Here is a 27748-nt window from a genome sequence, read left to right on the forward strand (position 1 = left end):
CTATACAGGCATACCTCGGTTAACGTTACCTCTGATAACGAAGCTTCGATATAACAAAGTCGGCAATTTCAAGCCCCATTTAACATAAAAAAATATATATTCCAGTTCAATCACCTGAAATCTAAACAAACTGAAGAAATTACGGAAACTTTTGGGGCTTCTCGTGGTTGGTTCGAGAAATTTAAAAAACGGGCCAGGATTCATAGTGTAAAATTAACAGGAGAAGCTGCAAATAAGTTTCCAGAAAAACTAAAGGAAATCATTGAACGTCAAAATTTTCCAAATTTGGTGTTCAATGTTGACGAAAGCGGTTTGTTCTGGAAACGGCTACCAACAAAAAGCTTCATTTCTATTGAAGAAAAATCAGCTGCTAGGTTCAAAGCAGCTAAGACCGTTTAACGTTACTCTTTGGATCAAATGCCTCTGGCGATTATAAATTAAAATTGTTATTAGTTTACCATTCAGAAAATCCGAGGGCGTTAAAAAGTAACATAAAAATGAATTTACCTGTAATATGGAAAGCAAATAGAAAAGCGTGAGTTACCAAGGAGTTATTTACTGATTGGTTTGTTAACCACTTTTGTCCTGAAGTAAAACGGTATTGTCAAAAAAAAACAACTTTGAAGAAAAAGCTCTTTTGTTGTTAGACAATGCTCCGGGACAGCCTACTGATCTTAACACGTTGGACACATGCATTCCTGTCAAAGTTGTGTTTCTTCCAGCAAACACAACTTCCCTGATTCAACCATTGGATCAGGGAGTAATAGCATCATTTAAAGCTTATTATCTGCGTCGAACATTAAGCAGTTTAACTGAACTAGAGGATAAAGAGGAAATGACAGTTAAAACTTTTTGGAAAAACTACACCATTAAAAACGCAATTGGAAACATTGATAGTTCTTGGAAAGAAATCACTAAGAAATGCTTAAATGGAGTTTGGTGCAAAATATGGCCAGAAGTTGTACTAGAAGAAGAAAATAACATCTAAGAAATTAGAAATTAAGTTATCCAGATGGCTCAATCAATAGGTTTCGAAAATGTCGATGAAGAGGATGTTAGAAATTTATTGAATGCAGAAGATGATGGTTTTTCAGTGGAAGATTTAGAAAACCTTGTTAGCAACGAAGACAAAGATAATGAAGACGAGGTTAAAGAAGTTCCTGCCGAAAAAGTGTTAACAACCAAAGATTTAAAAAGGTGCTTAAATGACATTGAAAACGTTTTAAATTTTTTTAGTGAAAATGATCCTGATTTAGGAAGAAGTTTTATTGTTAAGCGATCAGTGTTAAATGCAATAACTCCATATAGGCAATTGTTAAATGAAAGAGAAAAAGAGCATAAACAACAACTTTAGACTCTTATTTTAAAATGTGATTTCACTTTGTATGTAAGTTGACTGTTTATTTAATAAAACTTTTCTTTGTTCGAAAAAAAAAAGCTTTTCATTTTCTTTACGTAGGAACGTATCCCTATTCTGGCCATAGTATTTTTACCTCTGAAAACGAAGTTTCGCTTAACGAAGTAATTTCGTGGAATGCATCCTATTCGTTATTCGAGGTATGCCTGTAATTTAATTTGATGATTTATTCATATTTTAATTGTGCCAGGAAATTCTGACAATGTGAAAGGTAAAGTTCTAAAACGATTTAGTACAATCAAAATACAGAACTAAAAGGTTTTCAGTTGTAGACAATACTGATTTTGCTGCATATCTGCTTTTTTCATTTCCATTAATTCCAGAATGACCTGAAATCCAGAAAAGATTAATATCAAAATTGTCTTTAGATAAGGAACACAGTGTGTTGAATGGATTGAAAACTGGATGATGATAGTTCTGTGGCTATAGTATGATCAAAAAGTCAGTACACATCATACATTTTCTATACTGTCTCTTCTGCAAGTGATTAAGGCAAAATTCAATGCATATATGCTACATTCTAATTAGATAGTATGCTACATTCTAATGGAATATTGTAGCATGCAGTTTTTTTTTTTAAAAACTTTTCAAAGTTTTTTGAAAAGTTTTAATTGGCTTTTAAATTTCAAAGAATTATTATTCGTACATTTAGATTTTCTAAATTGATTTAGAGTTTCTGCTGCAATATTTTTACTCTTGTTACCCCTCTCTTCCCTCCCTGCATGATTTGAATTTAGGTTTAATTTCGCATTTTCACTCTTGTCTTGCCGTACTGCTGGCATTATTTTATTTTATTTTTATTTTAATCCTTATTCTAATTTATATGGTTATATTTCAAGCATCATGTAGAGGAATATGCTTTTTGCTGCCTCTGATGTATGCTGTACCCTCCTTTTTATTTTTTATTATGAAATATTCCGTTTTCCAACTATTTCAACATTATTTAAATATATGTATAATTATATATATATATTTAAATAATGGCTTAAAAGTTTAACATAAAATAAGAAAATAAATAAATAAATATTATTTTTACGTTATTTTATGTTAATTTTTCGCTCTACATTTTTTGCCATACTACTGGCTTATGTTTTATGTTGTTTTATTTTGAATTATCAATTATATATATATATATATATATATATATATATATTTAAATAATGGCTTAAAAGTTAAGATGTAATAACATAAAATAAGAAAAAAAAATAATAATAAATATTAAGCTATCATTAGAGGCAGCAAAATGCACATCCTCCACATGATGCCCAGATATATCCGATAATTCAAAATAAAACATAAGCCAGTAGTATGGCAAAAACTGTAGAGCGAAAATTAACATAAAAATAACGTAAAATAAAATAAAATAAACCAACAGGGAGGGGAAGTAAAGGTAATAAGACATAAACAGTAGCCGAAAGTCCCCTATATAATTTAGCACTTTAAATCCAATTAATAGAACCGATATAAAATTTAAAATAATGCCAATTATGTTATAATTTAGCGGTACCCCCCTTGTAAGGTACCAGTTCCGAAAAACGTGAACTATCACCAAAAAGGGGTTAAAAGAACTACTAAGAGAAAAATAAAATATCAAAATAATAGACTGACCATTATGCCCCATATTGACAGAGGACCACGAGGCCAATAATAGTCATGGAATCACTGCATTTCAATCGCTATACAAATCGTCACAAAGGCGAAAAGATCGAAGAACCAAACCACCCATTCCTCTTCCGATCGATCCACAAATGCAGAGGATTTGCATGGCGGTGGTCCTTATGCAGTGAGAAATAAATTATAGAACAGACAGCACTCTAGAGCACAGCCACACCACTGACATAATGTAAGCTTAGCCAGCTTATATAAAAAGAAAAGGAGAATAGATGGTGACACAGGCACTGCTTATTTAGCATATCAATCCACTACTACCACTGAGTTATATTTAAATAATGGCTTAAAATTTAAGATGTAATAACATAAAATAAGAAAAAAATAATAATAATAAATATTAAGCTATCATTAGAGGCAGCAAAATGCACATCCTCCACATGATGCCCAGATATATCTGATAATTCAAAATAAAATAAAACATAAGCCAGTAATAATGCAAAAACTGTTGAGCGAAAATTAACATAAAAATAACATAAAATAAAATTTATTTTATTTTGAATTATCGGATATATATATATATATATATATATATATATATATTGGATAATTTAAAATAAAACAAAATAAAACAAAACATAAGCCAGTAGTATGGCAAAAACTGTAGAGCGAAAATTAACATAAAAATAACGTAAAATAAAATAAACCAACAGGGAGGGGGAAGTAAAGGTAATAAGACGTTATTTTTATGTTAATTTTCACTCTACAGTTTTTGCCATACTACTGGCTTATGTTTTATTTTATTTTGAATTATCGGATATATCTGAGCTTCTTGTGGTTATTTCGTTTTTTTTTTTTTTAGGAGCATTAGCAACTAAGGCCATATTGCTCCGGGATATGCGGTGGTCATTCCCTGACCTTTCCGCATCCTCCGTATTTGGTGGTGACGGGCTCGAACCCCGGTCTAATCAAGAAGCGTGTGCTACGGCACTGCTGCTCCTTCCCACCTGGCTACGGAGGCGCCCAAGCTTCTTGTGGAGGAAGTGCATTTTACTGCCTCTAATAATAGCTTAATATTTATTTATTTATTTTATGTTAAACTTTTAAGCCATTATTTAAATATATATATATATATAGAGAGAGAGAGAGAGAGACTAAGGAAGAAGTAGACTTTTTGCTCCAATTTTGAAATTAAAAATCACATTTCAGGGTATATTCCATGGTGGGAAACAGTGTTTTGGAGAAATAACAACTTTATACAAGATTGGATTTAGATCTATTGAAAGTTTCTATTTGGATATAAAGGAGTTTATTTTCTTGTGGGCAGATGCTGCAGATGTTTCTCCACATTTGTGTTACTGCTGGCCAAGTAGAATGACTGGGCATGGATTGGATTTTATAACATACATTGTTAATTGTTTACGGTGATGGGTTAGAGGTGATTTACATGCTCATATAAGCTATGGGTTGGATATGTTTGAAATTCACCCATGGCAATATAGATATACTGTGTCCATGTAGTGATGCATTACTTCGAACCTGAGGAGTACACTTTTCCTTGCAAATCGTAAACAGGGGCATCATAATCTAATGTTAACTGAATGAGAGTTCATTACAGTTTCAGAAGATTGTGACAGGACCCAAAGTAACCAAGGATAAAACTCTTAAAATGTTTGACTTTGCCATACATTTGGTTCATAGTTGTCATATTTCCCAGAAAGTTAAACTTTTATTAGAGCAATTCTTAAGAATTTCACACTTTGTTTAACATGAACATTGAGTCTCAGTTCAGAGTCTGGATGTAAATTGATGAAGGTATATCAGGCTTAATGTCCAAGTTTGCAGATGATACAAAGGTTACATTGTTAATGACAGTAATGACAGTATGATACTGCAACAGGATCCAGAAAAGCTGGGGAGAAGGGATGACAGGTAGCAACTGAAGTTTAACATTGACAAACACAAAGTTCTGCATATGGGTGGCAGTAACCCCAGAGAAATGTACCAACTGTGTGGTACTACTCTCATGGTAGTGGCTTGTTTGTTTCTGTTTCTTTGTAGGCTTTACGGCGCAAGGTCATAACGCCTAACTACATAGTTATATCTATATAGATTAATATACACGTAAGTTAGTTATAAACCAGTTATACAAATATATCTATTTGTATAACTGGTTTATAACTAACTTACGTGTATATTAAACTATGGACCCCAGTACTCCAGGCCCATTCGTTACTATCTATATAGATGTTATTCAAGTTTATAGTGTGTTGTACAGTTTTATCTGTTTGAGGAAACTAAAAAATTTTGGTCACATGTGGCGTATCTGCTAGGAAGTGAGAAATTCTGAAAGAGTTTTGTATTTGGGGCAATCAATAAGTAGATGTTGGACAGTGAGCCTCTTTGTGTCTGTCCTCACGTATACTCGACTTCCAAGGTTTGAGATCTTTCTTTTTATGGAGTAGTTTGTTACCGACTTGATTTTGCCAGATATGTTGCCATTGCTCCAGACATCGCTTCTTTATAATTAACTTGAAATCGGAGAGTGGTATGCTAAAGGGGCGATCTACAAAACTGCTAAGGATCTGTAGCAGTTTTGGCAGCTAGGTCAGCACGTTCATTTCCAGCAATTCCAATGTGACCAGGGATCCAAAAGAAGAGAAGTTGTTGTTTGTTTTTATTTAACTTGGTCATGGTATTCTAAATGTGTACGAGTAAGGGGTTATGATGATTTTTATTCTGCTGTATAGCTTGGATAGCACTAACTGAGTCTGTGTAGATAACAAAATATTTGTTGAGAAGGTCAAATTTAATGCTATGTAGATAGCATAGCATAGAGTTCTGCAATGTAGATACTGCATTCAATATCATAAGGTTGGGAAATACTGCTGCTGCACCAACATGGGCGTGACTTCTAGATCCACCTGTGCAGATTGGCATGTACTCTGCATGCTGGCATGAATTTGCAGTATGTTCTGTTGGGATAAGATGTGTTTCCCCAATGATATGAGTGATAGGTCGCACAGCAGTATGTGATACATCCAAGGTGTGACTGTACAAGAAGTAGTAGGCTTTATCGTGCTAAGATCAATTTGTCAGTCACTGAGCAGGGAATGTTGATGGGTTTTTAGATGGGTAGACTCTGTAAAGGTTCTCCCATTTTGGTGAAAATCCATTCCGAGTAGGGTTGTCCAGTTGCCCTTTGACTTTTGCTGCACAATTTAACAAGCATTTGTCTGCGTAGATGTAAAGAGGTTTCAGTTGCTTCAGCATATAAGCTTTGGACCACCAATGTATGGAATACCCCTAGCATGAGACAAAGAGAACTGTGGTGTACAGTATCAAGCCAATGTGAGGCACTTGGTCTAGCAGAGCTGTAGACTACAGAGCCGTAGTCTAGGCGTGACCATATTAATGTATGATACAAATGCAGTAGCGTTTGTATCATGTTAGCTTCTTGGTGTGGTTTCTTGACCAAAATCTTACCTTCCTTAAGAAGGTAAGATTTTGGTCAAGAAACCACACCAAGAAAGTGGACACTACTAACCACTGGGATGATTTGATTTTCTAGGTGAAGACCTGAATTTGAATGTAGGTTACACTTCCTACAGAAGTATATCCCGACAGTCTTTTGTGGCAAGGCGAAAACCATTATTTTGGGACCATTTCACAATTTTGTTGATGGTACCCTGCAACTGTCTTTCTACCATTTGCATATTAAGCGAATGGCATGGGATACTGAAGTCATCAACATACAGGGTAATGGACATTGTTTGTGCATTATGGAGTTCATTATTATGTTAAATAGGATGGCACTTAGTACTGAACCTTGTGGAACCCCTTCTTCCCGGATAAAATTGGAAGATAACTGGTTGTTGAATCTAACTTGAAAAGAGAGATGATGGAGGAAGTTTCAGATAAACTCTGGCAGGTGTCCACGTAGTCCTAGGTCATATAAGTTTCGCATTATGGCGTACCTCCAAGCTGTGTCAAAAGCTTTTTCTATATCAAAAAGAACCATTACATGGTGTTCTTTCTGTACAAAGGCATCACGAATATTAATTTCTGCACTGATCAGTAAGTTAAGAGTGGATCTGCCTTCACAGAAACAGCATTGTACTGGATTATGTAGGTTGTTTTGGACTAGAAATCAGATTAGGCGGGCATTGACCATTTTTTTCAGGACCATGCTCTTACAGCTGGTAAGTGCGATAATGTTGTGGATTTGTAGGATTTTTACTGGTTTTGAAAATGCCAAACATAAGCATTATGCCATTAGTCCAGGAAGGTATTCTCTTTGAAAATTCTGTTCAATGTCTTGAGGGCTGGTTCAGTAAGTTGTGCTATCATGATGTAGTGTATTCCATCTGGTCCTGCTGCACTGAGTTTGGTGATGGGTGGTGCAATTCTGACATTGTGAAGGGGAGACTGTATACAGCACTAATTGCTGATTCAAAATTGATGGAATGTTTCTCAGCCTGTGCCTTATGTAGCTGAAAAGGAAACATGTAAGATGTCGTGGCTGAGATTTTCATGAAAGATTTGCCCAGTGTATTTGCAATCTCAACTGGAGTTCTAACATCACAGGCGATTAGACCGGGGTTCGAGCCCGTCACCACCAAATATGGAGGATGCGGAAAGGTCAGGGAATGACCACCGCACCGGAGCAATATGGCCTTAGTTGCTAATGCTCCTAAAAACCAAAACAACAACAACAACAACTAACATCACAACCATTTACAGTGAGTATGGGAAGGTTGATGCATGGATGTTTTGAGTACAAAAGTCATATTTTGGACCATATCACTTTCGCTTTTGTAGTTCTTGTAATTGTGGAGGCAAAACTTCCCCACACTTCTCTTTTGCTAGTCTGTCTAATACATTTTGCTTTTGCCCGAGCATGTTTAAAGTGGATGAGATTTGCAGTTGTTGGAAACTTCCTGAAGAAGATGTGACATGCTTTGTTCTTTTCTTTTTTAACCGCGCTGCATTCATCATTCCACCAAAATTTTGAGCGTGCTGATATTTTGTTGGATTGCTTTGGAATCGCTTGGTCTGTTGCCTGTAGTATTTGGTTAGATATATATTATGTAGCCAAGTTTATGGATCGTTGCTGTACCTGCTTTTCTTCTAGTATTGCTAGCTGCTTGTATATATATCCCATTTTACTTTTTCAAAGTAAAATGGGATATATACAAGCAACTAGCAATACAATATAATATATACAAGCTCATGGTTGAGCAGATGGGCTGAGAGGTGGCAAATGAAGTTTAACATTGACAAATGTAAAGTACTACATATAGGAAACAGCAACCCCAGAGTAATGTATCAACTCTGTGGTACTACACTGATAGTGGTAGGGAATGAAAAGGACCTGGGGGTAATTGTGCAGGTAGATATGAAGTTTTCTGAGCAGTGCAAGAGTAGCTCATGGTGTCTTGTCAATGATATACAGGAATTTTTCTAGCAGAGATAAGGAGGTGATTATTCCCTTGTATAAGGCAATGGTCAGGCCACACCTTGAGTACTGTATACAGGTCTGGAGGCCTCGTTTTAGGAAGGATTTAGAGCTGCTGGAACGAGTACAGAGACGGGCAACAAGATTAGTGAATGGAACAAAGGGTTGCTCTTACAAAGAAAGGCTTAAGTTTTGCAAATTACAGTGTCTGGAGACTAGGCACCGGTAAGGTGATCTGATAGAGGTGTATAAAGCCTTGAATGGTTTGCGCATGCTCAATGCTGATGGGGTTCTTCCTCTTGTTCAGAATAATCACCTGAGAGGGCATAAATTCAAATTGAGGAAAGACAGATGTAGGATAGATGTGCAGAAATTTGCCTTTAGCCAGCAGGTAGTTGGTTAGTGGAACAGACTTTCATCCCTTGTTGTGGAAGTTGATAGCCTAAATAAATTTAAGGCTCAGCGGGACAGGTATTTCGAACGAACGGAGGGGTGAAATGGGAGTTTTTTTTTTTTTTTTTTTTATTTAGGCTGATGCTGCATAAGCTTGCTTTCTTGCATCATATGCCTCTACTAATGCTAATGCTAAAGTTCCATTTGACAGTTCGGTTAGAAAATTGAGTGATGTTTGTATCAATCCGGCATATCACTGGGTAATGGTCACTACCTAGTGGATTGCTATGAATAGTCCATCTAAATAGAGGATATATGGATTCTGAGCACAGAGAGACATCAATAGCTCAAGTAGATCCTGTAGGAAATTGTGTATAAGTGTGTGCACCGTTATTGAGAGTAATCAAATTGTGCTGGTCGAGTAATTTTTCTATAATTTGTCCACGTTTTGATTTCGACATAATGGATGATGACTATTGCGGTCCCCTAGGATGAAGTTATATCACTAGTTCTTCTAGGTCAGTGTTGCTTATATTTTGATTAGGGGGCAAGTATAGCAAGATAATAGTCAAGTCAAAATTAATGCCGACTCATACTGTAACTGCCTCAAGGTTTGTTTTTTTTAATGGGAGTGGTTTGGAGGTTATTTAAGTGTTGATTATCCAAGCTACACCTCCATGTGCCAGATTACTCAGGTTGTTTACAACACAATCTTGCCAAAGAATTATGTAGTTCCGGAGAGCAACAGTTATATATGGCATTAGATTGGTTTCCTGTAGGCAGAGGGCGATAGGATCATATTGTGTGAGGAGATCTTGTGTGTCATTTAAGTTGCTGCAATATCCTCTACAATTCCACTGCAGAAATGTAAGCACTATCTGGGTTCAGAAGAATCCTCTATTTGTTTTCAAGGGGCTAAAGGTTTGTTTTGCTCAGGTTTCCCTTTTCTGTTCTTTGAAAAGAAGGGTTTTCCCGTGTCCATATCCTCGTTAGTGAATAGTTCTAATACCTGTTCATCTTGCTGTGAGCTATCTTCTAAGTCCATGCTGTCTGTTTGGTTTACATCAGAAGTGGGTGCTGCAGTGTTTTTCTGTGGGGTGGCATCTGGATGTACAGTAATCAGCATATTTATAACTTTACTTTTTTTGCTTGCTGTTTGGTTTGGTGGCCAATACTGACCTTGCCCAATCAGATAGCGATTCATTTGGTGGTATGGTTAGCACCGTTTGGGTTCCAATTGATATTTGTTTTTGGGTTACTTGAGCATAGGTTGGTTTATTAGCAGTCCTGTAAGCAGAGGGCAATAGGATCATATTGTGTGAGGAGTTCTTGTATGTCATTTAAATTGCTGTGATATCCTCTACAATTTCAGAAATGTAAGCATTATCTGGATTTAGAAGAATCCTTGATTTGTTTTCATAAATCGAGGATTCTTCTGGGCTGGAAAGGACTTTTTGGTCTCTTGGAAGGTGATGTATTAAATTTTCCACCGATGTACATTTTTTTTTCCCATTTCCAGGGGGGGGACACTCCTTGGAAAACACTCGCTGGACTTCTCTGCAGTTGGGACAACTTGGTGTTGTCGCTGTGCAATCAGTAATCGTGTGCTCAGTGGATCCACATGCAGCACCGGCAGCTGTGCCTCTGCAGACTGTCTGTGAGTGCCCAAACTTCTGGCACTTGTAACAGCGTAGGGAGTTTGGAATTTTTTTTTTTTTTTTGATTTGGTAGTTGTTGTTGGCGCATCGGCTTCAGTGGCCATATTGCACCTCCCAAGGTTTTTGCAGTACTTTGATCCAAGCCCGAGGCGGGAATCGAACCCGCGACCTTTGGGTTACCGGGCAGGTACTTTACCCACTCGGCATGGGGGGAGTTTGGAATGTATGATATAACATGGCAGTTAAGAAAACCTGCTTTGATCATTGTTGGTGATGATCTAGGGTTATCAAAAGTGAGTATTATGTTCCGAATAGGAACAAGTATACCGTCCTTCTTTCTCATTATTCTTCTGACATTGACAACTCCTTGGTCTTGTAGTTCCTGTTTTAGCTCTTCATCTGACACATTCATGAGGTCCCATTTGGTGATGACACCTCTTGAAGTGTTCAGGGAAATGTGTGGTGAAACTGTAGCAGAAATTCCACCAAAAGTTTTTAGTTTCAGTAGATGCTCAGATTGTCGAGCAGTGGCAACTTCAACCAGTGAGTCTCCCGATCTTAACCAATGAACTGTCTTGGGTGTACTATTATGCTTTCTAGGCATTTTTGCACTAGAAACGGCGAGAGTTTGCCAATAGGTTGTTCTTGGGTCGAATGTATAATAAAGACAGTTGGAGTTCGGATTCTGGCTACATCAGTCTTTTGATGTTTAGCTGCAAAAAAAATCAGTCTCCAACTGTTTTCACCCTGTAGAGGTCTCATCTATGCACCCAGTGGATTTCTAGGTTTTAGGTAATCTAGGTTATCTATGCACCCAGTGGATTTCTCTGTTTGATCCATTTCGCCCTGAAAGGGAGAGATTTTCCCTTCCAGATTCCTGACCCCCGGCACGTGGAGACAGGAGCAGTGCCACCTTTGTGACCAAGCAGTGGTCAGTTAGTATTAAAATCAAAACCTAAGAGAAGAAAGAAAGAAAGGTTTCTTTTCCTTCTGATTTAGTAGAGTGTTTTCTTTACAATTAATTGAGTAATTAATTAAGGTAACACTGAAAACAAGGAAAATGATTTTATTTTACCAATAAAGGGTGCAAATTTACTGGCAAAGGCACTTGATCACAAAATCGCTTGGCACCTGGGGACCAGGGTAGTGGCAAATGAAAAAAACCTGGAGTATTTGTGCAGTCAGATATGAAGTTTTTCTGAGCAGTGCAGACAAGCTGCAAGAGATTTTTTTTTTTTTTTTTTTTTAGGAGCATTAGCAACTAAGGCCATATTGCTCCGGGAATATGCGGTGGTCATTCCCTGACCTTTACGCATTTTCCGTATTTGGTGGTGACGGGCTCGAACCCCGGTCTAATCAAGAAGCGTGTGCTACGCACTGTTGCTCCTTCCCACCTGGCTACGGAGGCGCCCAGCTGCAAGAGAAGCTCCTGGTGTATTGTTAGTGATATACAGAAATTTTGCAAGCAAGGATAAGGCAATGGTCAGGCCACACCTTGAGTATTGCATAGAGGAAGCATCAGCCAGAAAAGAATAATCATTTTCTGGCTGATGCTTTAAAAACTTACTTCCCTGTATCATTTACTACTATTAATACAACCAACAAGTAGAGAGCTCTGCTTCTTTATATTTAAATTCTCTTAAGTATAAAGACTGATTTGTTTTTCTTACAACCATTTTTTTTAAACTGCAATTACTCAATTGAAGTCATCTGTTTAATAAAATAAGCATGGAAAAGATGAGGCATGCACCTTCTCATCTTCGTCCAAAATGGATAATAACTAGCCTTTTTCAGTTGCAGAACCCTTACCAAAGGCAATTGTTTCACTAAAGAAAATTGTTCAAAATCAAAGATCATGAATTTTAATACCTTTCTTATATACCTGAACAACAAATCCCACAACTGTGTGAATATAAAACAATGATAATAAATTTGAAGGAAAAAGTAAAACTTAACATTTCCTCAACATAGTACAAACACAATCAAGTGAGCTAAACTAAAACTTTAAACCTTATATTCAAAAAAGTCTAACATTTTTTGGAATTAAACTCTATTATATATTTGTAAAATAATAAGAGAAGTTTACCTCAATATAATAAGTAGAACACTTCTGTATTTTACAAATATTGATATCAACGTAGAACATATTGACCATTGAAGCTCTGGTTCATATATCAAACTCTATTATATAGTACAACAATGGCTGGAGCAAGTCAATATTTTGAAATACTAATTTATACAAAAAGTCAAAAAGAAAATCAGCAGCACCATTCTTAATTAGCAGTAATATTCTACCTACAGCATAATTGATATTATAATATAAATTTAGAGCAGCATTGTGCACACAGCAACACTAATTGTGCACATAAAAATCAACATAATGTACACAACAGTTAATTAAAACTTTTATTATAAAACCTAATTACTCATAAAGAATATGACTGATTCATTTATACATTATTGATATTACCTTCTAGATGAGAGGGGTTAGCAACTACAGCAAGTTTGATGTTTTTGTTAGTCATGCGATTAAGGCGTTCATGTGACATTCCCAAATGATACTTTACATCACCAGAACCCTAAAATTTAAAATGCATGAATTGTTTAATTTCAAGCAGCACTCAGTTTATGAAAGAAGAATTGAATTGTAATAAAATTATAAGAAAGAGGTAGAGAAAAAATTTTAAACTCAAACATATTGCTGACATACATGCAAAACAATTAAATTCTGAATAGTGAAAACTTGCCAGTGTGAGGGTAAGTAAAAAAGCAAGGTCAGTAACAAAGAGTCATACCTCAGGGATTATTAACATGTAGTATGGGACAATGCACCAATTCAGGCAGACAAATATGGTGGAAGCAGAGAATTAGTACCCTCTGACCTCTGTCTTTTCCCATGTAACAAGGCATTTGTGAGGGAAATTCTACTACAAGAGGACATTTTTCTACTATCATGACAATGGCAATTTAATTAACCAATATGACAAATGCATGAACATATATGGTATTAATGGTAACTTCTCTTTGCAGTGCAATGAAGTGGCTAGAATAGCTCATGGGGTTCTGTTAAAGATGTACAAGAATTTTACCAGCAGGAAAGAGGTGATTATTCTACTGCATAAGGCAATGGTTAAGCCATATTTGGAATACTGCATATGGATTTAGAAAGCTCATTTTAGGAAGGAAGGACATAGATCAATTTGATGGTGTGCAGAGATAACAAGATTAGCTGCGGGGCATAAAAGGTCATTCTTACCAAGAAAGATTGGGATTCTGCTATATACTGCATTTCTGTTACTAGGCAGGTGCACAGTGATCTACTTCAGGTGTATAAAGCTTAAAAAGGCTAAGTAAACTAAATACTGATGGCATATTTACACAAGATCCTCAACAGCAGAGTGTGCTGGTCCCACAGGAGGCAGCTGATATCAAGAGTAGGAAATCTGAAAATTAGGTCAAAAAATAAAGGGCAAAAAAAAGTTCAGTTAGGAATGAAAGTATCTGCAATGCTGCACAAAGTGCTTTGTCAATCAAGAGACTGTGCAAGGCTTGAAGGGTAGAATTTTTCTCAGAATGCTCTATACTTGTTAATAGAGCCTTTTTTAGAGGTAGGATATACACTTAAACAAAAGCAGTGCAAGAATATTTGCCGATGCTATTGAAGCAATGTTAGGTGGTCTGAAAACTGTTGACATGAGGGAATACATAAAATAACTGATAGTATGAACCAGAGCTATAATGCTCAATACATTATACGTTGATATCAATATTTTTAAAAGAATAAGAGAAGTTTACCTCACTATGATTTGTGAACACTTCCGTATGATACTCTCCAGTTAAAATGAAAACAATTAAAAAATCGAAAATCTTCATTACAGTAGGAAATCATTAAAAAATCAATTGAACACAATTAAAAATCAATTTAACGAAAAACTTTGGTCAATCAATACAATAAAACATCAAATTAATTTTTTACTTAACTTTTAATTACATTAAATTGATTTTTAATTGTGTTCAATTGATTTTTAATTATTTCTTATTGTGATGTAAGATTTTTGATTTTTTAATTGTTTTCGTTTTAATTTCTGGAGAGTATCATACGGAAGTTACGAATTATACAGAGGTAAACTTCTCTTGTTCTTTTACAAATAAAATAATTGATTAACAACAGCCCCAGCAGAGGTGTAATTCATGCAGTACTACTATTGGAATAAAGCAGTCTGAAAAGCAAAGTGTTGGAGATTATAAGACTTGATTTGGGGGGGGGGAGAGATGGCACCAGCAAACTCGATATGACAGCAAGGCAGAAGTAGTAGGTTCCCCCACTCCAGTCTAATTGGAGGAGGAGACCCATCTGAACAAAACACTCTACATGGACTCAGCCCAAATGCACACCTTCATATATATTTACACACACACATTTAGGGGCACACTGAAGAACACCATAGAACACAACTCTCTCTCTCTCTCTCTCTCTCTCTCTCTCTCTCTCTCTCTCTCTCTCTCTCTCTCTCTCTCTCTCTCTCTCTCTCTCTCTCTCACACACACACACACACACACACACACTTAGCAAATTCATCTGTTGTCTCTACTGTTCTCCAAACTCCAATAATCACTTGGAGCTCTTTGACTTCCTCTCTTTGCAACTTGCCTTTCTCCAGTCCAACTTTCCTAACAGTGAGGTAATTTTCCTTGGTGATTTTAATGTTCACAACTCCAGCTGGCTTCCGTTTTCTAGTCACACCGACCCAGCAGGTCGAGATGCTGAGGCTTTTTGCAATTACTAATGACCTAGCACAGATTGTTCATTTATATACAAGAATACCGGACAATCCTAATCATACAGCCAATAAGCTTGATCATTTTCTCACAAACAACCCTTCTAAGAACACGGTCGAAATGAGAGGTCCTTTAGGCACTTCAGATCACAACTTGGTGATTGTCTCTTCTCCAATGGAACTTTTATCTCATGGCTATTCCCAACCTCGTGTTGTTTGGCATTACAAGAATGCAAAATGGGATGACCTGCGAGACTTCTTTTCTTCTTTTCCTTGGTCGGATTACTGTTTCAAAACATCTGATGTCAACGTTTGCTCAGATCGTATCAGTGAAATTATTCTTGCAGAAATGGAATCCTTTAATCCACACTCCACTTTAAAATCCCGTCCTTTCTCTAAACCTTTGTTTTCCAATAAATGTGCTAAGGCTGTTCAAGAGAAGAATGTTGCATATCGTAATTGGCTTGTTTCCAATACTTCAGTTTCATTTTCTGCTTACACCAAAGCTCGCAACAATTGTAAAGTAGTTATTAATCAGTCCAAACTAAATTTTGAACAGGCTAAGAGTAGAAAACTTCCTTCTTGCCCTAATGGTAGCCGAGCATTCTGGTCTCTTGCCAAAGCTATTGGCTGCAACTTTTGCCCATCTCTGCTACCACCTCTGTCAAAACCAGATGGTTCTGTTGTCAGATCAGCCAAGGGTAAAGTTGACCTGATAACATCTCCATGCAATGCCTCCTATGGTCTTCCGTCAAAAGAATGTCAGAAGGATTTTGATGAATCTCGATCGTAATAAAGCTCCAGGTCCTGATGGTATTTCTCTACTTGTTCTCAAAACCTGTGCTCCTGAACATACTCCTGTTCTTTGCCGCCTTTTTACACTTTCTTATTCCAAAGGTGTTTTTCCTTCTGCTTTGAAATTTGCTCATATCCAGCCAGTTCCTAAAAAGGGTGACAAATGCTTCCCATCCAATTATTGTTTCATTGCAATTACTTCTACTCTTTCTAAATTAATGGAGAAACCAATTAACTGCCAACTCTTAAACTACCTAGAAACCTTCCATCTGATCAACGATTGCCAGGATGGATTCTGTCAGTGTCGATTCACTAGTGATATTCTGGCTTATGTTACCCATTTATGGAAAAATTCAATGGAAAAGTTTTGATTTCAAGAAGATTTGAAGAATTTGCCGATTTTTTTTTTTGAGCCTATGAGTCTTTATGCTGAGTAACTGCTAAGATGCCCACATAACCAATTTTAAATACATTTCTTCATAGGAGAAATCTCTCCTCATGAGGATCATTTGTTGAAGCTAGCCATTCATATTCTTACTCCAAATTTTTGTTATAAGAACAAAGCCTCTTCTTCTTTTTTGGGGGTAATTCCATTTTTGATTGCTAAAAAATAAAATATATGTTTTCAATATATGTTTGTATATAACATGAAATATGTAGGTGTCTATAATCATATAAATGAAATCGATAAATGTTTCTTTGTAAAGTTATGGGAAAAACAGTTTAAACAAAGCCTTGAACAAAGCCTCCATATTATAAAAAGTGATTTTTCTGATACCTATTTTATAAATTATATATCAGTCGCACAATTTTCGTGAAAATTAGATCATGGCCACACAAGTGAAAGTTTTTATGCTTTGTAAAAAAAAATATAATTTCATCGAGAAGTTAATTGCATGGTGTTCGTGAAACTAAATACATGAGCCGGAGAAGCTAGAATAGGTTAAGATTATCTCTTTATGATTCATTTCTCAGTGGAGGATTTTGCATTTGAAGGGGTTTTTAACATATCCCCTGTTAAAGCTTTGCGCTAAAGCTTTGAAATGAAATTATAATTTTTTGTCGGTTTGGAGAGCCCTGCATATGTGGGGTCCGAAGCATATGCCTGTGCGGAAATCCGCCACTCCTTTCTCGTTTCAATAAAGGACAAGGACAGTTTGGCTAAAATAAGGGATTGTCCTTTGAAATAGAGGACATCTGGCAACCCCACAGAGTATTGTATCCATTAAAATCCCATAATAATAAAAAAGGAGGTGACAACTGTTTACTGAGATCATCAAAGGCATCCTGGGAGATGTCATTCCCAGGTGGCAAATACAAATATACGGAACAAGCAGTTAGGAGGAACCCTACTGTAATAAGAACTGCTACAGCCTCTAAGGAGGACATAAGCGGTACGGCTTAGAAGGGGGATATTGTTGCCCACAAGGATGGCAACTCCTCCACAGGCAGGTCCAATCCCAGCTCTATCTTTACGAATAATAGAGCAGCTACACAAGTGACAGTCCTCATTTCAAGTTTCCTGTAAGCAAAACATGTTGGCTTATGCTTACAGAGGAGGGCTTTGATGTCATCACAATTCAGACAGAATCCACAGCAATTCCACTGTAAAAATTTTAGTATAGCCATTATTTAGATTTTGGTGGTCCATCTGGCGGCTTACGAAGGTCTGAGGGTTTATTTTCTCAGTCCTGGATTTTTCTCTCATTGGAAAAACTGGGTGTTGACCCGTATCCATTTCTTCTTCTTCTGCAAAGAGTTCCAGAACTGAATCATCAGGTACCTCCTTGCTTTCAACATTTGAGTGGCAGCTGACTAGATTTTTTTCACAGGTTTTTGAGAGCTTAATAAATAGTGCGCAATAGGAGTGAATGACTCCTTTGGTGTCATTTTTTTTGGGGACAGACGCCAAAGGAGTCATTTTGCAATGGTTTCCCTGCAACTTTCTCTACATATGTAGGCATTTTGTTATTTATTGGTTTGACTGCTTTCCTTGCCTCCTAGTAGGTTATGTTCAGCTGTGCCTTGAGCCTTTGTATCTTCTTCTCTTCTTCCGACCGCTGGCATGCAATGGAGTAAGCAGGGTGCTCACATCCACAATTGACTCAAGTGGGCTTGGCGGCTGTACATGCAGTGCTTTCATGGTCTTTTGCACCACAACGAGGCATCGCCCCAAGCAGTCGCTCCATGGCAGACCATCTGCGAATGGCCATATTTTTGGCATTTAAAACATCGCAATGGGTTTGGAACATATGGCCTGACATTACAGTTGATGTATCCAGCTTTTATCTCATCAGGGCATGTTGGAGAGTTAAACATAACGATGATGTTTCTAGTTGGTACCAACTTTCTATCCTTATGCATGGAAATTCTTTTCACAACTAACACTTCCTGTGGTTTTAGTTCAGTACAGATTTCCTCCTCAGTGACCTCAAGGAGGTATCACTCAGAGATGACACCTCTTGATAAGTTTAGTGTTCTGTGTGGTGTCATTGTTATCGGTATGTCTCCGATCGATGTTGAATGGAGTAGCTGCTGTGTGCCTATTGATTAATAACTCCAAAAACTTCAAATTAATAACTCTTCTCTAGTAGAGAAGACTACTGTTATTTATTTTCAGGGGATACCACCACCCAGACGATCATTTAAAAGCTTTTTGGCTTTATCATCAAGTGGGCAGGTACCTTGGTAATGCAACATGCCATCACAGTTGCGAAGTTATTTCCACAATATGAGAGATGCCAAATGGTGTATAAATAATAATATATTAGAAGATGAAATGCACAAGGCATGATTTCTTATGGGTTTAAGTAAGTAACTATATAATATTGGTGTAGATACACCATAGTTTACCAATAAATTTGAACTATGTATGTAGTGTGAAAAGCATTGTTTTAATTGTATCTAATATTGTGGGGGTGCCTTCGCAACGAGATAGCTAGTATTGCACTACTTCAAATAAATAACGCTTCTCTTGTAGAAAAGACTACTGTTATTTATTTTCAGGGGATACCACCATTAATTACCTAAACCCATAAGAAATTATGCCTTGTGCATTTCATCTTCTAATACATTATTATTTATACACCATTTGGCATCTCTCATATTGTGGAAATAACTTCGCAACTGTGACGGCATGTTGCATTACCAGGGTACCTGTCCACTCACTGATGATGAAGCCAAAAAGCTTTGAAACGATCATTTGGGTGGCGGTATCCCCTGAAAATAAACAACAGTAGTCTACTAGAGAAGCGTTATTTATTTGAAGTAGTGCAATACCAGCTATCTCATTGTGAAGGCACCAACAATATGAGAAACAATTAAAATGATGCCTTTCACACTACATATGTAGTTCAAATTTATGGGTAAACTATGGTGTATCTACACCGATATTATATAGTTAATTACCTAAACCCATAAGAAATTATGCCTTGTGCATTTCATCTTCTAATAATCTTTTCTATAGTTTTGAGGAATTGAGTGATCTCCCTGGTTTGGGTATTGCCAGTACATAGGAGTGGTGCCAGGAACTGAGGAAAGAATGTTCAATAAAGATGCAATTCTAAAAAGGTCAACAGAGAGGATAATGATTTATTATCTAAGTGTTGGCATTATGTAATATATTCCATCGGGGACAGCAGCACTGTTCTTTGTGGTGCATATAGCCTCTTGAAGTTCAAACATAGAAAGTGATTGATTATACAGTAAAGAGGATGTGGTTCTGAAATTCAGTTGGGATTTTTCGGCTAAAGCTTTAATCTTTTGAAATGAAATGAAATGGATCAGGTGGTTCGGCCAGACAAGTGTAAAAATATGGTCTCTACAGCATTGGCAATCTCTGCAGAAGTAGATAGCTTCTACTCATTCCAGATGAAAAGTAAAGAGGATAACGGGGGAAATTTCCCACTTAATTGCTTTATTTTTCTCAATATTATTCTTACATCAGTATTTTTATTAATTGCAGTTGCAAATCAAACCCAAAAGTCTTTTTGCTTTCTTCCTAATGTAGTGGGCATTGGCTCAAAATTTCTTGTAGTTTATAAGATTGGCGGTGGTAAGATGTTTGCGGAATAGATTCCACACATGGTTTTTTCTTTTTTTGTTCCACCAAAAAAAATGGTTCTGGAGGCTTGACTGTGATTGTGTAATGGCAGCAGACATAGCTGCTAGAATCTGTTTTGTAATATGGTTAGTAACTGTATAAACTGGATGATTGATTGTCAAAGAATACATGAGACATTTACTTTGCCCAATCTGACTTGGAAAACTTCCATTTTATGCAGTTATCTGAAGTTATAGAGTATGATGATTAAATTTTAGAGATTAACAGGTAGTGGTTGCTGTCAAGCGGATCATCGAGAGCTGTTCACTTGATACTAGGAAAGAGAATCGGTGAGCAGATAGATCAATTGCAGAGGTTGTTCCTGTTTGGAAAATGGATGCAAGTTGGCAAGCCAATATTTAATATGGTTAGATTTTGTCTGTTGATGAGCATTTTAATGAGGTGTCCTCGTCCGTCTGAATTGGGAGAACCTCACAATGGATAAGTCCATTGAAGTCGCCCAATAAACAGAAAGGGGTTGGCAACTGCAGAATAAGATCTTCAAGTTCATGAAGGATACAAAGATGACCGGGCAGCAGGTAGATCGAAACAAGTGTCAGACTAAAGCAATCACTATTTGTGAGGCAACAGCTTCAATAGCAGTTTATAAAGGAATGCATCTGTAAGGGACTCATGAATAAATGAGTATGGCTACTCATCATCTGTGAGCATTATTTGTAACAGGTCTGTCTTGCCGAAAGAGAGTATATTTTTTTTTATCGAGGGAGACACCTGAGGTGTTAAATATGTCTCCTGTAAGCAGATTCCAATTAGTTCATGATTTATAATTATCTTGTGGATGTCATCAATATTGCTGCGAAAGCCTCTGCAATTCCATTGGACAATGTTTTTTATTGTTTAGATTTAAATAGAGATGCTGTATCTGTCTGCTTTTTGGTAGTCTATTTCAGGGGGTCAATTTTCATTTTCTCTCTCTTTGGAAAAATAGGTCTTGCAGCTATTTCATCTTCTGAATGGATGTCCAGAACGGTTTTGGTTTCTTCTTGACTGCAAGTTTCATTTGTATCCATAACGAAAGAGCCATTGTGCTCTTTGCCAATAGAATCAGAGTTCTCTGTTTGAACAGGTCTTACAAGAGTTGTATGGGCAACAGGAGGTATTGTAATTGGTGTTTTACTAGCTCTGTTTGAAGTCTGTTGCTTTGAGAATTACAGTACAGAAGAGAGTAAAGATCAAGCCCATTCAGAAATAGAGATGCTTGGTGGAATTGATGTATCAGTATCAACTGGGCCTACTTCTTGTAGTGCATGTGCTGTTGTAACTGTTTTCTTGCTTCTAAAAATTAGACTTTCTTTTCTATTTTGTATTTCTAGATTTTTTTTTCATATTTCCACCGATCACGTGTTTTAAAGAAGGCTGGGTGATTGCCTTTACAACTGAGGTAAAGTGAGAACTACAATTTACAATCAGCTTGGAGATACTCCTTTGATCCACAGTGTCGGCATACACATCACCTCAACAGACCGTTTGAGAGTGTTAAATTTCTGACACTTATAAGATCTTATTGGGTTTGGAATATAATGGTGAATGTGGCAGTTCAAATAGCCAGCTTTCGATGATGAAGGCAAGTTTGGTGAACTAAATGTCAGTATGATGCTGCGAGTTGGAAAATTTCACCATCTTTCTTCAGCATAATTTTCTTCACTTGTGTGACCTTCTGATCCTGCAATTTCTTGGAATTTCCCCCTTTGAGTCATTCGTTAGGTCACATTCTGGGATGACAGGTATTGAGTGTAGCATGTGGTGACACCTTAACTGGAATTCCACTAAATGTTGTGAGTTTGAGAAGGGACTCAGTGTTTGGAACTGGTGGTCTCAACCAGTAAGTTGCCAGATTTAAGACATCGCCCCATTCTCAGGGAACCTGCTACATTTTCCAGACATTTCAGTATGAAAAATGGCGATAGATTACCTATGGGCCTGGTTCCTTAAGGAATGCAAGATCAGGAATTTTGGATGTTCTACTCGTCAAGTATCAATCTTCAGTCTCTTTCGGTTAGTTGCATCATCATGGGGTTGGTGCAAATCCACTGAATTTGCTGTCTGAATTAGGGGAAAGTTGTCATAATCCATGTTTTGCTTATTTTGGCCTTGGAGATTTGCTTTACCATCCAGGTTTCTGACCCTGCTACAGGGAGGCAGCAGCAGGGTCACAAGGTAATCAAACAGCTAAATTAATTTGTTATAACTTCTAGAAAAACAAACAGAAAGATGGCTTTCCTCTCTGGGCCTACTTCTTGTAGTGCAAAAGAGCTAATCTGATATACAAATCAAGAAAACGATAACAATTGTTGAAACAAAAATAGAATCTGTTCCCTGAAATGCTCTTTAGTTGAAAATGCACTGAATCACTTGGCCATGGAATGCTTGCCACCCGAGGTAGACTATACAGTAAAGACTACATGCCTGTCTTTTAAATCTAATTCAACTATCTGTTACATGTAGTTGCCACAGTTTCTAGATGTTAGGAAAAAGTGCTGTACTAAGAAATGAAAAACATAAAACATTTAAATACAGTACTTTATTGCACTTACCAGTTGTGGAGTAGAAGAAGTTGAAATTTTCAAGCTCTGAAACTTTAAATTATCAGAAATACTCATATTTATATGCATTCATTTTTCTTTGTAAAAACATCATTGGCCATCCAGATGCAGACTCTGAGCTGCCAACTGGTGATCTTGGTCACATAGTACAGTAAAATTAAATTCTAAATAATATTAATTACATTGCTTAATGTTTATGATTAACAACCAATTGTTAAGTGAAGAAGGCAAGAGAGGTAGGGACCTCAGCTCCAAGGAGGACCTTGCTTTGGCTCTGCCTAGATTAAAGGCCTCCATAAAAAAAAATAATAAATAAAATAAATAATTAAAAATAGTAACTGCACTACCTAAATCACAATGTACACTGGGCATACAGATTAGAAACACAAATTTTATAGCTAAATGGGCAATACTCCAAATACAGATGGTGACTGTAAACTCCCCTAACCATGAAACAAGTTCCCCTAATAATAGTAGTAGTAAATTACCCTAATCCTTAAACAAACAACATGTCATGTCATCACAAATTCCGCTAATAAAACTTTCCAAACAATTTGGCCTTATTCAAAGAACAAGTGCAGGCGATTCTGGCTGTCTTCTTAATTTTTTCTTTCTTTTTTTATTCTACAATTTTTATATATGTTTTTTTCTCTTTAGATATCTTTCTGTTTTACATGTTATTTTTACTATTATTATTTGTTCATTTTTTCTTCATTTACCTATATATATATATATATTTTTTTTTTTTTAGCTTTTACTCCTTTTGATTATGATGGTGATATGAAATATGAAAGTGCCTTCACATAATCAAGGTGTGACATTTCTCCACATTTGCATTTTTTATCAATAATTTATGACACTTCTTGCATTTGAGATTTCAGAATTCGTACTATTTATGAATGCCATTAATTTTACATAAATTTCTCTCTCTCTCTCTCTCTCTCTCTCTCTCTCTCTCTCTCTTTTAATATCTAAAACTATATATATATACATGAATGGCTGTGGTTAAAATTGGCATTGAAATGGGAATGTATAAAAGGTCCTTTACACAAACCTTTAAGTTTCCAATATTCACGTAGTGCTGCATTAGAGTTACTGTTATTCTGGTAGAACAGTCTTACTAAAAGAGCACATTCCTGTTTTGTAAGAGCCATAATGGTTATTGATGGTGGTGTTGACCTTTCTGCTTTTATCTAACAGGATGTCATTTGCATAAGCAGCGTGTCTTGAAGTAAATGACAACTTTTACACATGTGCAGCACCATTCGGAAATTCAAACTATTTTTTTTTTTTCCCTTCTACAAATCGCTTCCCCATACCCTAAATGACAAACTCACTGATTTTCACAGCACCAACTCTAACCGTTCTGACACTAGGGTCTCCTGAATAGTGAAACTTATTTTATAACCACCCAGTATATGTTCTTGGTCCTCTGGCAAATTAATCTTTGTGATCAAATTAGATCTCGTCTTCATAATCAGGACAGTCATACATTATGTGGTGTCAAGATTTGTCAGTGCCACAGTGGCAGCATGGATCATCTGCGATGCCCAAGAACGTCAATTGTATTGACCAATGGCCTGTAAGGAGGTACGTTGTGTATAGGACAAGAGAAAACCATCTTGGGGCTTTTGGGAACATGAATGTTACTTCAGGGATGAATTTCTTTGTAATTGCTCCCTGAGTGGAAGTTGTCCATCTGTCCTGCCAGACCAACTGCAGGTGAGCAAGAAGACACCTTTTCTCTGTCTTGTGACTGCTTGCTGGGTTGGTGGTGAATCCAATGGTAGTAGTGGAGATTCCTTTGGAGAGATGATATATCATGCCATGTCTAATTATTTCAAGGTCTAGAGGGAATGATTTGAAGAGCAGGAGTGCTCACCATGCAGCAGGCTCAAATGATGACAGTAAGAAATATTGCCCTTTGAATGGTGGCTAATTTCTTCTGATTTGTGACAATAGTTGCCCAGTGATACCAGACCTAACCCCGCAGAATATGAGATGGCTGGAATAAAACACTGCTTTGTAAAAAAGGACTAGGATATGTCAGTTAAACCCCAGTTCCTGTGGATGACCGATGCTATGTAATTTCTTATCTTTAGCATTAGTAGAGGCATTTGATGCAAGAAAGCAAGCTTATGCAGCATCAGCCAAAAAAAAAACCACTTCCACTTCACCCCTCAGTTCGTTCAAAATACCTGTCCAGCTGAGCCTTAAACTTATTTAGGCTATCAACCTCCACCACAAGGGATGGAAGTCTGTTCCACCAACCAACCACCCGCTGGCTAAAGGCAAATTTCCGCACGTCTATCCTACATCTGTCTTTCCTCAATTTGAATTTATGCCCTCTCAGGTGATTTTTCTGAGCTAGAGGAAGAATCCCATCAGCATTGAGCATGCTTAAACCATTCAAGGCTTTATACACCTCTATCAGATCACCTCGCTGGTGCCTAGTCTCCAGACACTGTAATTTGCAAAACTTAAGCCTTTCTTCGTAAGAGCACCCCTTTGTTCCATTCACTAATCTTGTTGCCCTTCTCTGTACTCGTTCCAGCAGCTCTACATCCTTCTTGAAATGAGGCCTCCAGACCTGTATACAGTACTCTAGGTGTGGCCTGACCATTGCCTTATACAATGGAATAATCACCTCCTTATCCCTGCTGGAAAAATTCCTGTATATCACTGACAATACTCCATGAGCTACTCTTGCAGCCCGTCTGCACTGCTCGGAGAACTTCATATCTGCCTGCAAACCACCCCCAAGTCCCTTTCATTCTCTACCACTGTCAGTGTAGTACCACAGAGTTGATACGTTGCTCTGGGGTTGCTGTTTCCCATGTGTAGTACTTTACATTTGTCAATGTTAAACTTCATTTGCCACCTCTCAGCCCATCTGCTCAACCTTTCCAGATCCTGTTGCAGCAGCATAGTGTCAGTAGTGTCCTTGACAATCCTGCCAACCTTTGTATCGTCTGCAAACTTGGACATTAAGCTTGATATACCATCATCAATATCATTTATAAATACAGAAAACAATAATGGACCCAACACTGAGCCCTGAGGGACTCCACTAATAACATTAGTCCACGATGAGCAGTGTCCATTGATTACCACTCTCTGTCTTCTCCCCCTCAACCACCCCTTTATCCATAGCAGCAATTTGCCTCCAATGTCACACTGCTCCAATTTGTGTAGCAGTCTTCCATGTGCAACAGTATCAAAAGCCTTTCTAAGATCCAAGTATATAATATCAAAGTTATTCTCTGCATCCAGTTCTTTTGTGACTGCATCATAGTATCCAATCAAGTTGATCAGGCAAGACTTCCCCTTAACAAAACCATGCTGAGTCCGAGCTATAACTGAAGTCTTGTCTAAATGATCCTGCAGTGCTTCTTTAACCAGTGCCTCCATTAATTTTCCTGGAACAGAAGTTAAGCTCACAGGTCTATAATTACTTGTGTCAGCCTTTGATCCTCCTTTGTGAATTGGGGTCACATTTGCACATTTCCAGTCTATGGGTACCTCCCCTGAGTCCAAGGAAGCTCTCATAATTATGGCTAAGGGTTTGCTTACTTCCTTTGCTGCCTCCTTTAATATAACTGGATAGATCCCATCCACCCCGGGTGCCTTTCTTGTGTTTATCTTCAACAGTTTCTCCTCCACTTTACTCCCAGTTATTACAAGATTCTGTAGCTTACTGCTAGAGTTGAATACACCTCTGGCATTCCCCTTGCTGAATAACTCCTCATGTGTGAATGTCGATGCAAAATATTCATTTAGTTTGTTAGCTACCTGAGCAGGATCATCAACAGTTGACCCATCAATATCAAGTGGACCAATCTGATTCATCCCCTTCCTTCTAGAGTTTACATAAGTAAAGAACTCTTTGCTGTTTTTCTTTGCATCCCTTGCCAAGGATTTCTCGTAATCTGCCTTCGCCTGCCTAACCTCCTTTGTAACATGGTTGCATATGAACTTGTATCTATCATAGGCTTCTGTGTCATGTGTTAATTTGTAAGTATCCCATGCATTTTTCTTCTCTGCCATATGCCTCATTAGTTCATCTGACATCCATTTTGGCCTAAACCTTGAACAATATTTCTTAGTTGGTATGTAAAGCCTAGTAGCTTCCAAGATAAGTTCTTTGAATGCTTCCCATTTTGAATTTATTTGCTGTTGGTAACATCATCAGTTGGTCCCACTGTATAGAATTTAAATACTCAGTCCATCGTAGTCGCCTTTACGGAAGCAATAACCCTTCCCTTTACCCCTAATGGTAGTTACCTCTTTGAGTAAATCCCACTTCAGCACACTGTGATCACTGCCACCTAGTGGTTCATTTATCTGCAGATTCTTAATGCATGAAGAATCACTGCTGATAATCAAATCAAGAGTATTACTCCCTCTAGTTGCCTCCCGAACATGCTGATGTAGAAAAACAATCATCCAATAAATCCACAAAAGCCCTGCTAGTGCGTGAGTAACCAGCCCCCAAATTCCAGTCAATATCTGGGAAATTAAAATCTCCCATTATAAGGCTCTCTGATTTACTGGCCCACTCTATTTCCCTGTACAGTTCCTTATTATACTCATCAGAGTCATTAGGCCTATAGCACACTCCTACTCGCCGACCGGGCTAGCCGAGTGGGTAAAGTACCTGCCCGGCAACCCAAAGGTCGCGGGTTCGATTCCCGCCTCAGGCTTGGATCAAAGTACTGTAAAAAAAACCTTGGGAGGTGCAATATGGCCACAGAAGCCGATGCGCCAACAACTACCAAATCAAAAAAAAAAAAAAAAAAAAAAAAATCACACTCCTACTCTCAATTTTGATCTCCCAATGCTTATGTCACACCAAACTGACTCGACACTGCCCTGTCCATCGACGTCGACTGGCTTCACTTCCTTGGTTTTTATGTGTTTCTTAACTAATAGCATAACCCCTCCCCCCCTTCCTATCCTGTCTATCCTTTCTGTA

At 37.3% G+C, this 27748-nt stretch overlaps 1 protein-coding gene across 2 annotated transcripts in view; it reads right to left on the reverse strand.

Moving 5' to 3' along the window:
* Positions 1-27748, reverse strand: part of LOC150088199 (2-oxoglutarate dehydrogenase complex component E1-like) — a 497346-nt gene that overhangs the window by 270455 nt on the left and 199143 nt on the right. For both annotated transcript variants that reach the window (XM_090370615.1, XM_090370616.1), the window contains exon 8: positions 13005-13113. In XM_090370615.1, the coding sequence (XP_090226741.1) occupies positions 13005-13113 (109 nt within the window). The remainder of the gene's footprint in view (positions 1-13004; positions 13114-27748) is intronic.

This window comes from Mastigoproctus giganteus, chromosome 3 (genome assembly GCF_048544385.1).
Source record: "Mastigoproctus giganteus isolate SK-2022 chromosome 3, ASM4854438v1, whole genome shotgun sequence".
Lineage (NCBI taxonomy): Eukaryota > Metazoa > Arthropoda > Arachnida > Uropygi > Thelyphonidae > Mastigoproctus > Mastigoproctus giganteus.